The sequence below is a fragment of the Pelophylax lessonae genome (genome assembly GCF_965119305.1).
Source record: "Pelophylax lessonae genome assembly, chromosome: 3".
In the NCBI taxonomy this organism is placed as follows: Eukaryota; Metazoa; Chordata; class Amphibia; order Anura; family Ranidae; genus Pelophylax; species Pelophylax lessonae.
The window spans coordinates 667,034,813-667,052,637 of NC_138770.1; the positions used below are offsets into that span (position 1 = coordinate 667,034,813).

At 46.3% G+C, this 17,825-nt stretch overlaps 1 protein-coding gene across 1 annotated transcript in view; it reads left to right on the forward strand.

The window, feature by feature from the left end:
- XPO5 (exportin 5) overlaps positions 1–17,825 on the forward strand; it is a 51,798-nt gene that overhangs the window by 33,051 nt on the left and 922 nt on the right. Inside the window, exons 24-31 of the mRNA XM_082252011.1 lie at positions 3,809–3,896; positions 4,586–4,611; positions 6,721–6,815; positions 6,995–7,087; positions 9,732–9,814; positions 11,576–11,683; positions 15,644–15,781; positions 15,930–16,091. Coding sequence (XP_082108137.1) covers positions 3,809–3,896; positions 4,586–4,611; positions 6,721–6,815; positions 6,995–7,087; positions 9,732–9,814; positions 11,576–11,683; positions 15,644–15,781; positions 15,930–16,091 — 793 coding nt within the window. The remainder of the gene's footprint in view (positions 1–3,808; positions 3,897–4,585; positions 4,612–6,720; positions 6,816–6,994; positions 7,088–9,731; positions 9,815–11,575; positions 11,684–15,643; positions 15,782–15,929; positions 16,092–17,825) is intronic.

Genomic DNA, 17,825 nt, shown 5'->3' on the forward strand with positions numbered 1-17,825 from the left:
ATGTGCATGAATGAACTAACACACCGGGCGGGCGAGCTGCCGCTAATAGCTATAACTATATGAGCGATTCGCTTCCCTGTCAGCGGAGATACCCGCCTGATAGGGAAGTGAAGCGCTCACATAGTTATAGCTATTAGCGGCCGCTCGAACGCCCGCCCCCCCCGGTGTGTTAGTTCATTCATGCACATCGTAGTAGTAGTGACATCACCGGGAGGCGGGCCGCCGGCCAGATGCGGGTCTTTTGAAACCAGGCCGCGGCAGCCATCTTTAGTATTGGCATCTTTAACCCATTTTCGGCCGAAATGGAATAAGCCCATTTTCGGCCGAAAAGTTTGGTTGCCGAAATTTTGGTGCACCACTAATTATATATATATATATATATATATATATATATATACACAAACACCACTTCCCGACCAGCACTGGACTTTCGGTGGTTATACTGGAATGATGACGCCCTCTGTGGCTTACTCAGACTCTCCGGTCCCACTGGGAGACCCGAGCTATCAGCCAGTGCGTCTGCCAGCTGCCCAGACATCCAAACAAAGCCGGCATGGGCTTTGGTCGGCTCTCCGTTATAGTAACCCGGACGCGATGACCTGCCTTCACTGCCGGTTTTCCATGATGTCATTGCACCATTTTTTTTAAAAATCTCAAGCCTCAAAAACACAAATCTTAGTGTTTTGAATGCTTTTAGGGGAGAGAAGGGATTTGGGGTCTTATAGACCCCACATCTGTTTATAAATAGTACCTGTCATGTGTCTATTGCTGTCACAAGGATTTTTACATTCCTTCTGACAGCAATAAAAGAAAAAACGTTTTTTTCTAAAGCAACAATGTAAAACTATAAACAAAAAAAATGTAAAAAGTTAAAGTGCCTCCCTTCCCCCTGTGCTGTTGTGCAAAAGCGCGCATCAGTCGTGCACACGTGAGGTATCCCTGCGAACATCAGATCATGGGCAGTAGTTCTAGCACCAGACCTCCTCTGTAAATATAGTGGTAACCTATAAAGGCTTTTAAAGCGTCACCTATGGATAGTAATATTTACGCCGTTTGTCACCCTTGCACAGGTGCATGCAATTTGAAGGTGCAACATGTTTGGTATCTATTTACTCTGTGTAACTACGTTTTTATATTTTACAAAATGTTATGTATTGTGTTTTCTTGCATGAAAAGTGTTTTTTCAAAAGCAATTTTTTGGGAAAAAATACAAAAACTGTGACATAAAAAATTGCAGTACCCACCAATTTATTCTCTAGGGTCTCTGCTTAAAAAAAAATATATAATGTTTGGGGGTTCTAACTAGTTTTCTAGCAAAAAATACAAATTGTTACATAAAAACAAAAGTCTCAGAACAAGGCCTGTAGGTCAAAAGACTGTCACCAGACCATTCATATCAACAATATTCCTATAAGATTGTGTGTATTTTACCGTATTGTATGAATGTTATTTACCGGTAAAAGCCTCCCCTGCGTAGACATTCAGAAAGTCCAGAGCTTTCACCGGGCACATCTTAGATGTCATGTCAGCAGCGCCTAGGGATTCAAGATTATTCTCTTAAGAACCGCCCTATAGCAGATATACTATAATTACTCACAGCAGAAGTAGATCTGCGGGTGCCGGACACTGGATGTCTGCCAGCACCTGTTGATTGCCAGGCAGAGACACAGAACAGAGCTCTGCCTATGTAAACAAGGCAGATCCTTCTGCCGGAGGGGAAGTGATGGGAAGAATAGATGAAGTCCAAATGGGAAAGACCGCTCCAGGTGGGATAGGTGTCGGGTGCCGGTCGGATCCGCAATCCAAAATCATATGAGGCAAAAAGAGATGACCGTACTCCGATGTAAATCAAAAATCGGAGTATATTTATTCCACATCAAACAATAGGCAACTGGAACAACACACTGTGAATACTCCAAAAGACCATAAGGTGCGACCACCTTTCTCCTGCGCTTGGTATCCCAGCCCCTCTACCACACTCCTCACGGGACTCAATCCTGGCTTCTCAAATGGCTATGGTCTTGCTGCCCAAAACGGACTGGGGTAGTCCACCGATACTGAAAGCAAAGAAAACAAAAAGAGGGCGCACCGACCTAGCGCATTATCCTTAATAACAGGCTTTATTGTGTAACATTAAAAATGGCTACTCACAGACGTAGATGATAGTAAAGCATGTCGAGCTTAACTGCTCAAATGTCCGGGTCAGTCCATGTAAATGTCCATGACCGATGAGATGATGGCTGACGCGTTTCGAGGCTCAGCCTCTTCCTCAGAGCTACTGTGTCATGGCTATCTCCTTGGTTTAAATAATAAGGCAATGGTCCAGTCCCCACCCCCAGGTGGGAGTATCCCCTCCCCCGGGGAGTGGTCTGAACACCATTACATTCTCCCTCATGACATCTTTGGTGATAGTCTCCCCATGGGGTAATATACAATAGAATATATAGATCGTGCAGTTAGAGTATAACACAAAAATGTGAAGGCATATGATTAGAACCATATACATAAAAAATGTATATACATACATATAGCATCCAATATAGGACCAATAAAAGACCAATAAAAATCAATACACTACAATGTTAGAGGCTAATAAGACTGCTTCATCAATCCACACTGGGGCATAGTAGATTCTTTTCAGACTAACAATGGAGGGCAGCTGGAATGTTTATTTTTTTATACTAGTAATGCAGGTGATCAGCAACTTATAGTGGGACTATGATATTGCGGTGGACAATCAGACACTGACACTTTTTAGGGTTAACTGTGTGCCTAACCAGTGTTTGTGTGTACTGCTTTTACTAAGGTAAGTGATGGATTTTATTCCCTGCTTTGCTTTCCCATCACTTCCCCATCAAACAATAGGCAACTGGAACAACACACTGTGAATGCAGGACACAAAAGGCAGACGCGTTTCATGACTTAGAGATGTCGCTTACTCATTACCATGTTCATTCTGTGTGTGCACCTACCACGGATAAACCCATGTATGCAGCTGAAAACGATTGGGTTCATTAGCTGATTGTTCATTTGAATAAACCGCTGCTTTTTTTTTTTTGTAGACGCTATAACTTTTGCACAAACAATTTATACACTTATTGGGATTTTTTTAAAACCAAAAATATGTAGCAGAATACATATTGGCCCACATTTATGAAGAAATTTGATTTTCTCTCCAATTTTTTTTTTTTTTTAATTGTTTTATAGCAGAAAGGGGAGGGGAATATATATATATATATATATATATATATATATATATATATATATATATATATATATATATACACACACACACACAAACACACACACACACACACACACACACACTCTCATATTTTCTTTCAAAATTGTCAGTCTTTTTTTTGTTTGTAGCGCAAAAAAAAATACACAGTGGTAATCCAAAGACCACCAAAATAAAGATCTATTTGTGGGGGAAAAAAAAGACGTACATTTTATTTGGGTACAGCGTTGCATGATTGCGCAATTGTCATTTGATGTAACGCAGTTCCATGTGGCAAAAATAGCCTGTTCATGAAGAGGACTAAATCTTCCAGAGGTCAGGTGGTTATAGAGGGGTAATATAGATGGTACCAGATGGGTAAAGAGGTTTTTAGAAGAGTTTTATAGATGATAAAGGGGGGTGATGTAGAAGGCAGAAGGGTGGGGAAGTTTATAAGAGGGGTGAATATAGGTAGCACAGAGGAGACTCTGAATGATGTAGAATGTAGAAGCATTAGGATTGGGGCGTGTTGTTTACCAAGATAAGGTCATCTGTCTTCCTTAACGTCTTATTCGCACGTCTATTCGTGAAGCCGTTTATCCTGTCCTGTCCTTCAGAGAGGTACGAGAGCCTTATATGTCCCATCATGGGTCCCCTGCTGAACTTCCTGCACCAGGTAAGAAAACTCCCTTGGCTTCTGTCCTGCCGGTGTGACCTCTTCAGCATGTCAACACCAACGAAGTAATGCTGAACAGATGCCTGGGTAAGCTGCAAATCGCTGGAGTAGTCACAACTACTACAGTGATAGCATCAGTTTTCTGGGTCCTGCATCTAGCAGCCATCCTCCTGCATAGTAACTACAGAGGGGCAGGTCACTTGCTCAGCACTGCCACCATTTACAGAGAGCCTTTTATTTATTTTTTTATAGTGAATACAAAGCATTCTCTGATTGGACAGGGAGGGGCAGTGCCAAACAAGCAACCCACTGTGGTTTATATGTAGAAGGGCAGCCGCTCGGCACAGGACCCAGACGACTGCTGGTGTCACTGTGGTAGCGATTAATACTGTAGAGATTTGCAGCTTACGCAGGCATCTCCCCACCCCACAGTAAAGGGGACAATGTTATTGAATAAACACGCTGGCAGACAGCATATAGGTGATGCTGAACTCTCATTTGGAAGTTAGGAAAGTCCAGCATGCTTTGCAAATAGTGACTTAGATTCTTCTTGCAATCATTTTTTTATGAAAAATATTTTTCTACAGTTTTATATAAAATGTCAGTTTATGAACTTGTAAACTTGAAAAAATTTAAATGACCACAAAAATCTGTCCTAGTTTTTAATTGTTTCCTTTTATCTCTTCCAGAGATTGTCACAAAAATGGTTGACAAGGTTAGTACACATAATGGGCATGGGTCAGGGGGGAGAGGATTAGTGGAACAATGTAGGAGATGGAGTTACAGAGAAGGAGGATGGTTGGAGGGAGAGGAATATGGGAAGAAGCGTGGATGAGAAGAAGAGATGAATGTATCGGTGAGAGGGATGGAAGGATGTGTGGAGCAGGATGGATGGATGGATAGAGAGAAACGATGGAGTGTGGAGGAGGAAGATTGCTGGAGGAGGACTGGTGATGGAGAAAGATGGGTAGGGAGGAGAAAGGCATGTGATGGAGGGAAAGAAAAGATGAAAGGAAGGGAGGAGGAGAAAGATGGAAAGGCAGATTGAGATGAGGGTTTGGAAGAAAGTATGGAGTAGAAAAAAACGGGATGGAGCAAAGAGATGGAGAGGAATGGCTGGGGGAGAGGGACGGAGGGGAATGGCTGGAGGAGAGAGACGGAGGGGAATGGCTGGAGGAGAGAGACGGAGGGGAATGGCTGGAGGAGAGAGACGGAGGGGAATGGCTGGAGGAGAGAGACGGAGGGGAATGGCTGGAGGAGAGAGACGGAGGGGAATGGAAAGAGGAGGGAGACGGAGAGGAATGGAAAGAGGGGGGGCGGAGAGGAATGGAAAGAGGAGGGAGACGGAGAGGAATGGAAAGAGGAGGGAGACGGAGAGGAATGGAAAGAGGAGGGAGAGGGAGAGGAATGGAAAGAGGAGGGAGAGGGAGAGGAATGGAAAGAGGAGGGAGAGGAATGGAAAGAGGAGGGAGAGGGAGAGGAATGGAAAGAGGAAGGAGAGGGAGAGGAATGGAAAGAGGAGGGAGAGTGAGAGGAATGGAAAGAGGAGGGAGAGTGAGAGGAATGGAAAGAGGAGGGAGAGTGAGAGGAATGGAAAGAGGAGGGAGACGGAGAGGAATGGAAAGAGGAGGGAGACGGAGAGGAATGGAAAGAGGAGGGAGACGGAGAGGAATGGCTGGAGGGATGGAGACGGATGGATGGAGGCGAGAAATGGAAAAGAAATGGCTGGAGGAGAGAGATGGTGACCAATAGATGCAGGGAATGGCTGGAGGAGAGAGACGGAGAGGAATGGAAAGAGGAGGGGGACGGAGGGGAATGGCTGGAGGAGAGAGGCGGAGGGGAATGGAAAGAGGAGGGAGACGGAGAGGAATGGAAAGAGGGGGGGCGGAGAGGAATGGAAAGAGGAGGGAGACAGAGAGGAATGGAAAGAGGAGGGAGAGGAATGGAAAGAGGAGGGAGAGGGAGAGGAATGGAAAGAGGAGGGAGAGGAATGGAAAGAGGAGGGAGAGGAATGGAAAGAGGGAGAGTGAGAGGAATGGAAAGAGGAGGGAGAGTGAGAGGAATGGAAAGAGGAGGGAGACGGAGAGGAATGGAAAGAGGAGGGAGACGGAGAGGAATGGCTGGAGGGATGGAGACGGATGGATGGAGGCGAGAAATGGAAAAGAAATGGCTGGAGGAGAGAGATGGTGACCAATAGATGCAGGGAATGGCTGGAGGAGAGAGACGGAGAGGAATGGCTGGAGGAGAGAGGCGGAGAGGAATGGAAAGAGGAGGGGGACGGAGAGGAATGGAAAGAGGAGGGGGACGGAGAGGAATGGAAAGAGGAGGGGGACGGAGAGGAATGGAAGGAGGAGGGGGACGGAGAGGAATGGAAGGAGGAGGGGGACGGAGAGGAATGGAAGGAGGAGGGGGACGGAGAGGAATGGAAGGAGGAGGGGGACGGAGAGGAATGGAAGGAGGAGGGGGACGGAGAGGAATGGAAGGAGGAGGGAGAAGGATGGATGGAGGTGAGAAATGGAAAGGAAATGGCTGGAGGAGAGAGATGGTGACCAATGGATGCAGGGAAGGGATGGTGAAGAATGGACAGAAGAAATGGGGGATAAACAGATGGAGTAGGATGGATGAAGGGTCAAGAAATGGGGACAAATGAATGGATGAAGGACATATGGAGCTCAGTATTGCATCTCATTTCTTTAAGTGTAGAAGCTGATATTTGCACTCGAGTCCCTTCGGCAGGGCTAGTGCTAGATTCTTTGCTTTGGCAGAGGTGAACTGTTGCAGTGGGCATATTAAGCTGAGGGGTATTGGTTTTGTCTCCAAGCAGTGGAGAAGATTATGGAGAAGTGAACACAGAATCCTCAGAGATCCTGGAAATTGAGCTGGCACGGCTGCTGACCAGAGAGATGGTGGATCTTCTTGGTAAGTTCTTAGATACTTGCCTATAACAAAATTAGAAATAGTAAAGTCTCTGCTGTTTTAATATCTCTCTTCCCATGTGTTTGTATGACACTAGTTAAGTGTCACTCCTCCAGTGTACTCTGTATGACGCTGATTAATTAGAGTTCCTCTCCCTTCTCCCGTTTTCTGTATGATTCCAGTTACTTGCTGCGTAGCCAAGAAGACCAGCGAGCAAAGCACAAACAAAGCGGAGGTGGACGGACTGCGTGGTGTGAATACGGCTGAAGCAGAGGGTAAGAGAAAACAAAATTATTAACATAATTTATTTCTAAAGAGATTGTAGTGGCTGTGAACATATGTTTTCATTATTATGGTCCGGATTACAAAAATATTGTGTGTTGGAGCAGATGATGTTTAGACCTCCTCTAGTCATTCGCATGATCCTGTTTCAGCTGTGCTGATAGGAGGCTGGATGAGTCATACCAGCAGTGACTCCGTCCTTATTGGGCAGCTCAGTCCAACATTTTAATCAGACAAATGGAGCCTCATAGTAATTTGTGTTTGCAGTGTTAGCTGAGCCATAGTGCTTTGGGAGTCCTTTGTCATATATGTTGAATGTTTATTTCTAAAACAAAGACTTGTAAAATCATCTGTTCATTTTGCATCTTTCTGGCAGTCTTTCTCAGCCTTTGGGCGGCGCTCACCGCTCACATTCTTTAAAAGGTTCTAGGGCTTCAAGGTGTTGCTGGCTGCCTGCCGTTGAGGTGTTGCTGGCTGCCTGCCGTTGAGGTGTTGCTGGCTGCCTGCCGTTGAGGTGTTGCTGGCTGCCTGCCGTTGAGGTGTTGCTGGCTGCCTGCCGTTGAGGTGTTGCTGGCTGCCTGCCGTTGAGGTGTTGCTGGCTGCCTGCCGTTGAGGTGTTGCTGGCTGCCTGCCGTTGAGGTGTTGCTGGCTGGCTGGCTGCCTGCCTTGGAGGGTGTTGCTGGCTGGCTGGCTGCCTGCCTTGGAGGGTGTTGCTGGCTGGCTGCCTGCCTTGGAGGGTGTTGCTGGCTGGCTGCCTGCCTTGGAGGGTGTTGCTGGCTGGCTGGCTGCCTGCCTTGGAGGGTGTTGCTGGCTGGCTGGCTGCCTGCCTTGGAGGGTGTTGCTGGCTGGCTGGCTGCCTGCCTTGGAGGGTGTTGCTGGCTGGCTGGCTGCCTGCCTTGGAGGGTGTTGCTGGCTGGCTGCCTTGGAGGGTGTTGCTGGCTGGCTGGCTGGCTGCCTTGGAGGGTGTTGCTGGCTGGCTGGCTGCCTTGGATGGTGTTGCTGGCTGGCTGGCTGCCTGCCTTGGAGGGTGTTGCTGGCTGGCTGGCTGCCTGCCTTGGAGGGTGTTGCTGGCTGGCTGGCTGGCTGCCTGCCTTGGAGGGTGTTGCTGGCTGGCTGGCTGCCTGCCTTGGAGGGTGTTGCTGGCTGGCTGGCTGGCTGCCTGCCTTGGAGGGTGTTGCTGGCTGGCTGGCTGGCTGCCTGCCTTGGAGGGTGTTGCTGGCTGGCTGGCTGGCTGGCTGCCTGCCTTGGAGGGTGTTGCTGGCTGGCTGGCTGGCTGCCTGCCTTGGAGGGTGTTGCTGGCTGGCTGCCTGCCTTGGAGGGTGTTGCTGGCTGGCTGGCTGCCTGCCTTGGAGGGTGTTGCTGGCTGGCTGCCTGCCTGCCTTGGAGGGTGTTGCTGGCTGGCTGGCTGGCTGCCTGCCTTGGAGGGTGTTGCTGGCTGGCTGGCTGGCTGGCTGCCTTGGAGGGTGTTGCTGGCTGGCTGCCTGCCTTGGAGGGTGTTGCTGGCTGGCTGCCTGCCTTGGAGGGTGCTGCCTTCATCTGCAGCATGGGGTAAAGTTATGCTGTGATCTTAGAGTGTATCCTGCCCTCAGTCCTCTGTGTGTTTGGACCTTCTCCTTTGTCAGCTGAGGTTTTTTCCACAATCATGCAAGGTTTTTGACCTGTATTTCCTGGGGTCACAGGTAGGAAGGACAGCAGAGCCCAAGAAATCTGGGGGCCGGCACTACCAGGGGCCCCTGAAAGCGATCCGGCAGCTATACGGATGCTAAATTGCTTCCACCTGACAGCCGACGGTTGGCTTGTCTGAATTACATGCACTGTGTAAAAAAACCCCCGCTGCTGCTGCCTCTCCGGACCCGCACCCCTGATTGGCTTTTGGCAGCAGTGGGAGCCATTGGCACAGCCAGTGAGCCAATCAGGAGAGGAAGGCGGCAGGGCAAAATCATGCTCACCTGCTTGGGTTCCCCCAGAGCAAGTGGCTTGCTCTGGGGGCACCCAGTAGGAGAGAGGAGCCAGGAGCATCGGCGTGGGATTAGAGAAAAGGAGGATCGGGCTGCTCTGTGCAAAACCACTGCACAGAGCAGGTATGTATACCATGTTAAAAAAAAAAAAAAGCTTTAAGGCTCCATGCACACTGGCTTAAAATATCGTTGCTTCTACAGGAGTTCAGTGTTTTTGCTTGTAGAAGCAGCTTAATGTTATCTTATGTGACCATGCACATTAGGATGATTTTAGGCATATTTTGAGCTCAATGTTTAGAGGCAGGACAAAAAAAAAACCTTCTGGTTTGCATTTCTGATTGGAGCTTTCTGGTAAGAAAAACCCCGCAAAACTCTCCTAAACTCATCTAAACTCTGTACAAAAATGCTTTATATGAGCGTTTTTTTTCTGCCAAGGAAACTTTAGTTTTTTCAAGCTCAGTGTGCATGGAGCCTCATATCACTTTGCGTAATTGACACCTCTCTTTGACATTGCATGGCAATATATATTATCATTCAGTATATGAATTCTTGCTCCTTATTTCACATGCAAACCAAACTATCCAGCAAAATTGGCTGAGCAGGGGTTAGGGCAAATTATAGCAATGACATTGTCCTTGTATTTTCCATATAATTTATTATAATTTATGCTCTCTGGCAGATGAGGAGATGATGAGCCTGGAAGTGCCATTACCGGGGTCTCTGGAATTGACTGAACTTGGGAAGTTTCTGATGTCAAGTGAGGTGAGTGCTGATCCAGGTGGGCAGATAGCAGTTTAATTTCTGGGTAACCAGAGTTGAATTCCAGTTAGTCTAATTCAGGGGTACTCAAATGTAAACTTGAAAGGTCCACTTACAAATTTTCCATTCAGTCCGAGGTAATGCAGAGCGGCCATTGTGCGTGCCCCCATTAATGCAGAGCGGCCATTGTGCGTGCCCCCATTAATGCAGAGCGACCAGTGTGCGTGCCCCCATTAATGCAGAGCGACCAGTGTGCGTGCCCCCATTAATGCAGAGCGACCAGTGTGCGTGCCCCCATTAATGCAGAGCGACCAGTGTGCGTGCCCCCATTAATGCAGAGCGACCAGTGTGCATGCCCCCATTAATGCAGAGCGACCAGTGTGCGTGCCCCCATTAATGCAGATTGACCAGTGTGTGTGCCCCCATTAATGCAGAGCGACCAGTGTGCGTGCCCCCATTAATGCAGAGCGACCAGTGTGCGTGCCCCCATTAATGCAGATTGACCAGTGTGCGTGCCCCCATTAATGCAGAGCGACCAGTGTGCGTGCCCCCATTAATGCAGAGCGACCAGTGTGCGTGCCCCCATTAATGCAGATTGACCAGTGTGCGTGCCCCCATTAATGCAGAGCGACCAGTGTGCGTGCCCCCATTAATGCAGATTGACCAGTGTGCGTGCCCCCATTAATGCAGATTGACCAGTGTGCGTGCCCCCATTAATGCAGATCGACCAGTGTGCCTGCCCCCATTAATGCAGATTGACCAGTGTGCCTGCCCCCATTAATGCAGATCGACCAGTGTGCCTGCCCCCATTAATGCAGATTGACCAGTGTGCCTGCCCCCATTAATGCAGATTGACCAGTGTGCCTGCCCCCATTAATGCAGATCGACCAGTGTGCCTGCCCCCATTAATGCAGAGCGACCAGTGTGCGTGCCCCCATTAATGCAGAGCGACCAGTGTGCGTGGCCCCATTAATGCAGAGCGACCAGTGCGGATTAGAGCACCGCATGATTATAAAAAGTCAAGTCCTCAGCGGGGGGGGGGGGGCAGAATGGAGAGGATCGGCGTGGCTGTGTCTTACACTTGCAGCGCTGCATGATTACAAAAAGCCAAGTTCTTCTGCTTACCCGGCGGAGAGGATGTCCTACAAAGTCCCGCCTCCTCGACACCGGCTCCTATGATAGACGTCACCAGTGTTCTGTCTATCATAGGTAAGAGCCGGGCCAGGAGGCGGGACTTTGTAGGACATCCTCTCTGCCGGGTAAGCAGAAGAACTTGGCTTTTTGTAATCATGCAGCGCTGCAAGTGTAAGACACAGCCACTCCGATCCTCCCAATTCTGCCCCCCCGCTGATGACAGAAGGAAGCAGACCGCTTCGGCGGTCCAGATTTAAGTCAGTGTGGGTCCGGAGGTGGCCCGGAGTCCGCCTATTGAGGACCCCGGGTCTAATTGGACAAAAGTGACTGGTGACAACAAACTAGCATACGTGTGTGTACTGTCACTGGATGATGATTGGATGTGTGGCTGTGTCAGAGGATGCTCCAATTGAGAGGATGCTCCAATTGAATGAGGAAGATGCAGCACAAGAGAAGATTTGCTTTCGGTGAAGGTAATTGTGAATATTGGGGAGATTGTTGGTCAAGTTTGCAGGAGAGTAGAAATGAATCTTTTTAAGCAGTGCGTATACATAAATGTAAGGTTGGGTCCCTAATCTAGCAACTGGGGCAAAATGTCATTCATGAATTGTGTTAACATTTGTTTTTCAGGAGGTGTCCTCCCCTTTATTGATCAGTGCCTTCAGCCCTCTTGTTTGGGGGGACACACCCGCCTGTCAGAAAGCCGCTACGCAGCTGTGCTGGCCCCTGCTAAAACAGGTATGGAGACCCCCCAAAATCCTTCAGACTCCGTACCAAGTTGTGGCTTTTTTTTATTGGACTCCGACACTCTCCTCTCTTCCTCTTAAGGGCTCCTTTATACTTGCCACACCTCTTCATCGCTTGTTTTAACCCTGTAAATGCAGCATCGCCATGCACTGCAACCAAGTGCATTGCATGCAGTTATGGGGAGGTTGCATCTCTGCTCCGTTCACTTGAATGGATGTTCAGCAGGTGGTGGCAGATGCAGGGTGGATTTGATTTAAATCATTAGAAAAAAGGTTTGATTTAATGCCAGTTCACATTAGTGCGATCACAGAGATCGCATTTAATTCGGAGCGCACTGCTCCTAAAATGACATGCGATCTCTGTGCGGTGCAAATTCAGCCATACAGTTTGTATGGCTGAATTCGCACCGCAATTGCACTAAAAGACACACAAGACCCTTTTTTTTGGTCCGCAGCAGAATCTGATCGCATGGTGATTACCACTAGTGCGATCCGATTCTGTGCGAACTTTCAGATCGCACTGCGATATGCGATCTGATCTGGGGGTGTCGTTAACTTTTAATTGACACACCCAGCGTATCGCATATGGCAGTGCGGATACGATGCGGGAACACGCTGTATATTCGCAGCGTTCCCGCCTCGCATAAATGTGAACCGGCACTCAAATCATAATTTTTAAACCACAACTGTCATCTCTGTCCCGCAGCGGCTCCTCTGGCCCGCTGTTGGCTCACCAACAGTCCCTTCACTTTAATGGGACGGATGGTGATGCGACAGTGACACAACAAGGTGAGGGATGTAGCAGCAGCAGGTGAGTGGATGCCCACTAACAGGGGCTGTCATGATGGATCTGAAATTATAGGTGCTCTTTAAATGTAAGGACTTATTCTTGCTGGTAGTTAGTGTAAAATTGTGTGAATGCATCAATGCAGTGCATGTTTTCTCAGCTTGCAGAGCTTGGATTCATTGAATGAGTTTACCAAAAATGTAAATATTGCAGAATATACATATATGCAGAATATATATATATATATATATATATATATATATATATATATATATAGATATAGATATAGATATAGATATAGATATAGATATAGATAGATAGATATATCTCTAGATAGATAGATATATCTCTAGATAGATAGATATATCTCTAGATAGATAGATAGATAGATATATATATATATAGAGAGAGATAGATATAGAGAGAGATAGATATAGAGAGAGATATATATATATATATATATATATACAGTAAAACCTTGGATTGCGAGCATAATTCGTTCCAGAAACATGCTTGCAATCCAAAGCACTCTTATATCAAAGCAAATTTTCCCATAAGAAATAATGGAAACTCAGATGATTCGTTCCACAAGTCCTTCAGTTTATAGTCTATATACAAAGATTATAGCAATGTGATTGGTTGTGTAACCATAAAATGTCCATCCACAATATGCAGCCTTCCCAAGGGGATTAGAAGCAAAATCTAGCAGAGCTACAGAATATAAGAGAGATGAGAGGAGCCTCTAAGTGTAGCAATATGGTTACACTTAATGAAGGTTCAACATTTAGCAACTCACATGGTTGATGATTAAAATAGGCACATCTAAGTATGGAGGCATCCGGGGTAAAGCTGTCCACATAGACCATCTTCTGAACCACCGACTCTCACCGCTGTCAGTCTGCAATCCTGACCGGGAAGAATAGCCTGCAGTAGAGTGATCTGAAAGTGAGGCTTTGAATCACTAGTGGAGTGCAGCGGGGAAGGGATGATGGCAGTGAGGAGGACGGTCTATGTGGACAGCTTTACCCTGGATGCCTGCATACTTAGATGTGCCTGTTTTAATCATCAACCATGTGAGTTGCTAAATATTGAGCCTTCATTAAATGTAACCATATTGCTACACTTTAAAGGCTCCTCTCTTCTTTTTTTTATACATGACGCTACTTGTATATCAAGACATCGCTTGTATATCAAGTCAAAATGTATTTAAAAAATTTGCTTGTCTTGCAAAACACTCTCAAACCAAGGTTTTACTGTATATAGATATATGCTACATAACTAAGCTCCATTTCCTGCTGAATAAACTAATGTATTTTAAATAGAAAATACATATCTTTGGATAGATTTTTTTACTCCAAAAACATTTTATTAAAATTTGATAAAAAAAATACAATTTAATTTAAAAAATCTTATTATTATTATTATTTTTTTTTAAATCATTGGTTTTTATCCACCCTGGGCAGAAGTGACACGATCCCTTAATCCAGCCTTTTTCAACCAGGGGGTGCCTTGAAGTTTCTTCAGGGGTGCCTTGGCAAAATGCCTAAAAATGTATCCTAAATTGTAAACAAGCCAGTAGGTGGACCAAGCCTGCCTTTCAGTTACACAAAGCCATGGCTTTTCATTGTGCACCAATACGACTTTCTAGACACTGGCATCCTAACAACCAATGATGTCATCAGATAACCACTTAAGCCCCGGAAGATTTTACCCCCTTCCTGACCAGGGGTTTTTTTGCGATTTTTTTTTTTTTTTTTTTTTTTTATTTATTTATTTATTTTTTGTTTTTTGCGTGACTTTAATGGACAATTGCGCGGTCGTGCGACGCTGTACCTAAACAAATTTGACGTCCTTTTTTTCCCACAAATAGAGCTTTCTTTTGGTGGTATTTGATCACCTGTGCGATTTTTTTTTTTTTTTTTTTTTTTTTTTTTTTTTGATCATGCCCTATAAACAAAAAAAATGCGTCAATTTTGCAAAAATAACTATTTTTCACATTTTTTTTTATATGAAATTCCCAAAAAAAAAATGTAAAAATCAAAATTTTTTAACATTTTCGGCCAATTTGTTTTCTGCTACCTATGTTTGGTAAAAAAAAAAATCGCAAAAAGCGTATTTTGATTGGTTTGCGCAAAAGTTATCGCGTTTACTAACAAAGGGAAAGATTTTTGTAATTTTTGGTATTTTTTTTTTTAATGAGTAATGGCGGCCATCTGCAATTTTTTTTTTTTTGCGGGAATGCGACATTGCGGCGGACAGATCGGACCCTTGACTGACATTTTTGACACTTGGGGTTACCGGTGACATTACTACAGTAATCCGTGCTATACATATGCACTGTTACTGCAAAAATGACACTGGCAGGGAAGGGGTTAACTGTATTGGAGAGGGAGGTAATGTAAACAAGCCGCCTGCCTTTCTCCCTTCCCGGCGAACGATCGCGAGTGACCGGCGGACATCGGGTCCGCCGGTCACACGCACTGACTTGTCTGGGAACGAGCCGGGGCGGGCGCGCGCCCGCTATTGGCTCACAAGCCAGTGACAGGCTAGTGACGTACCGGTACATCACTTTGCCTGGCCGGGCCTGACCGCCGCAGTATATGTACTTGCGGCGGTCGGCAACCGGTTAATAAGAAGGATGTCTGTTGCCTCCGCAGAATCCTTGTTTGACCCTCCTGTGCCCCTCTCTCCCTCAGCACTGGGGTGATATTAGCTGGCTGAGAGAGAGAAATTGAGGGAGAAGCGAAACATTGGAATACTAGTCTGTACCAGTGTGCAAAAGCGTATTTTGTTTGGAAGAATAAATCCCCTCTAATGTTGGGTGTCCTACTTGCGGATGTTGCTGCATTGTGTAAACCTATTGGTCATTTTTTACATTTTAGAATGGGGTGCCTCGAGACTGTCAATAATTTTAGAGGGTGCCTTGAGATTGTCTATAATTTAAAAGGGTGCCTCAACTGAAAAATAGTTGAGAAACACTGCTTTAATCTGACTTTGGGGTTCCTTCTTCTTTCTACCCACCATGCTCATTATAAAGATATCGCTGTCTCCATCTCTCGTCCTTTTCTTCTTCATCTCTTGTGTGCTTTTCTTCCTCTTCTCTATATCTTTCTTGCTCCTCTTAGCTGCCTTTCTGTTGCTGACGTTGATCACTGTCCCCTGTAGGTGATTTCCGGTTCTCTGCCCTCAGAAGCTGCTCTTTGTTTCTTCACAAATATTCTGCGCGGTCTTCAGACACACGGTCAGCACGAAGCCTGTAATGCCTCCCTGGTGAGCCTGGCGTTCCAGGTGTATGAAGCTCTGGTAAGAATCACAGTGACTCCGCCTCCGATTGTCAGAAGCCATCAAGGAAGTCCCTGTACTATGCTAGTGTAATATTCTGGGAAACAAATGTTTTATATATTATTATTAGATGTGATATGTAATTAGTTACGTAGCCTTTCTTTACCAGCGTCCACGGTTCCCGGAGCTGCGGCTGGTGATGGAACAAGTCCCAGAGGTTCAACTGGACTCCTTGCAGCAGTTTGACACCAAACTTATGTCCTCAGGACAGAAAGCTTCAGAGAAGAAGAGGAAGGATCACTTCCGCCGGCTCATTTCCGGGTGTATTGGGGTAAGCAGAGATGAGGCTGGTTCTGGGGTGGGAATTTGGATAACCTTTTGTATAATGAATTCACGACCGTATCACTTCAATATATACAGCGGCAAGGTGGCCCTGCTGCACCCAATCATGTGCTGGGTACGTGATCCGGCACTTCCAGGTAGGGGACACACGGCTCCGGCAACTCCGGTGATTAAACACAGCAGATGTAGATCAGCGGGTGCCGGCCAATAGATCACCGCCGGCACCCGCCGATCATTCGGAAAGCAGGACAGGGCTCTGCCTATGTAAACAAGGCAGGGCTATGTCCTGTCAGCGGGGAAGTAATGTTTTTTTTTCCCCCCATTTTTTGCCTTTGTAAAAACAGCACACAGTACACAACACTGGCTAGGCACACATTTAACCCTTAGATCGCCCCTGATGTTTAACGCCTTCCCAGCCATTCTACTTTAACTGCCTCCCGCCCACCGTATTGTCAAATGACAGGCAGGCAACGGCCTCTCTTCTTCCTGGAGGATGTCATAACATGTCCTCCCACGCTCGCAGAGTCCAGGGGGATGGGAGGGGGCATGCGAAGCGGCGATCGGTGGTGCGATGACAAGGCTCTTTACCCATGTGATCAGCGGGATTTTTTCCCCACAGGGGAGATCTGCACAGATAATCAGGGCACTGATCATCAGTGCAGTCCCAGCAGTGATGCCAGTCAGTGCTGTATTTCAGTATCCATCAGTGCCGCATATTAGTGCCACTTCCTCAATGCCGCCTCCGGGAAAAATTACTTATTTCCAAAATTTTATAACCGATACCAAGAAAAGTGTGTGTGTGTATGTATGTATGTATATATGTGTGTGTGTATATATATATATATATATATATGTGTGTATATATAAATGTATTCTATTTTTTTTTCAGAATTTACTACTATCTTTTTTAAAGCGGAGTTCCACCCTGGGAATACTTTTTTTATAAAAATACCCCGGGACAGTCAGGGCTAGTACATTCCACAATGGCTAGCCTCTGATCTGTCCCTTGCACTTACCTTTTAGGAGAAATACTTACCTTGAAAAAGTATTGTCCAGCGCTGCCATCTCCGGTGTGGGCAGCTTGAAGCCAGCGCGATCCTCTTCTGCGTCCTCTTCCGTCTTCTTCGGTCCCACGATGCACTGCACCGGCCCCGCCGTCACTTCCGGTGCGCAAGCGTCATCCCTCCACAGCTTCTGGGCATGCCCAGAAGCTGTTTAGAAGGGAATGACACGTGCGCACCGTAACTGACGTCGGGGCCGGTGCAGTCGCATTGATTCCTGGGAGCGATGACGTTCAGCTCCCAGGAATCATTGCAAAGCCAGGAAGGGACGACGGGCCGTGGCCACCGAGGGGAGGAAGTAAGGTAAGTATATTTTCTTCTATATGAGGTAAGTAAAAAAAAAAAAAAAATTGCGATTATCCATTTGTTTTTCAGGTGACCCGGAGCGAGAAGATGGAGGTAAGTATAAATTTAGGGTGGAACTCCACTTTAAAAAAAAAAAATTAGCAAAAAAATAAACCCAGTAGTGAATAAATACTGCCAAAGCAAAGCTCTATCTGTCTAAAAAAAAGATAAAAATGTTGTTTGGGTACAGTGTCATTGTCATTCAAAGTGTGACATCGCTGAAAGTTTGGTGTGGGCAGAAACAGGGAAAAAGTGCCCAGTAGCCAAGTGGTTAATAAAAGTTGTCACTTCTGTTAATTGATATCTCCATCCATTAT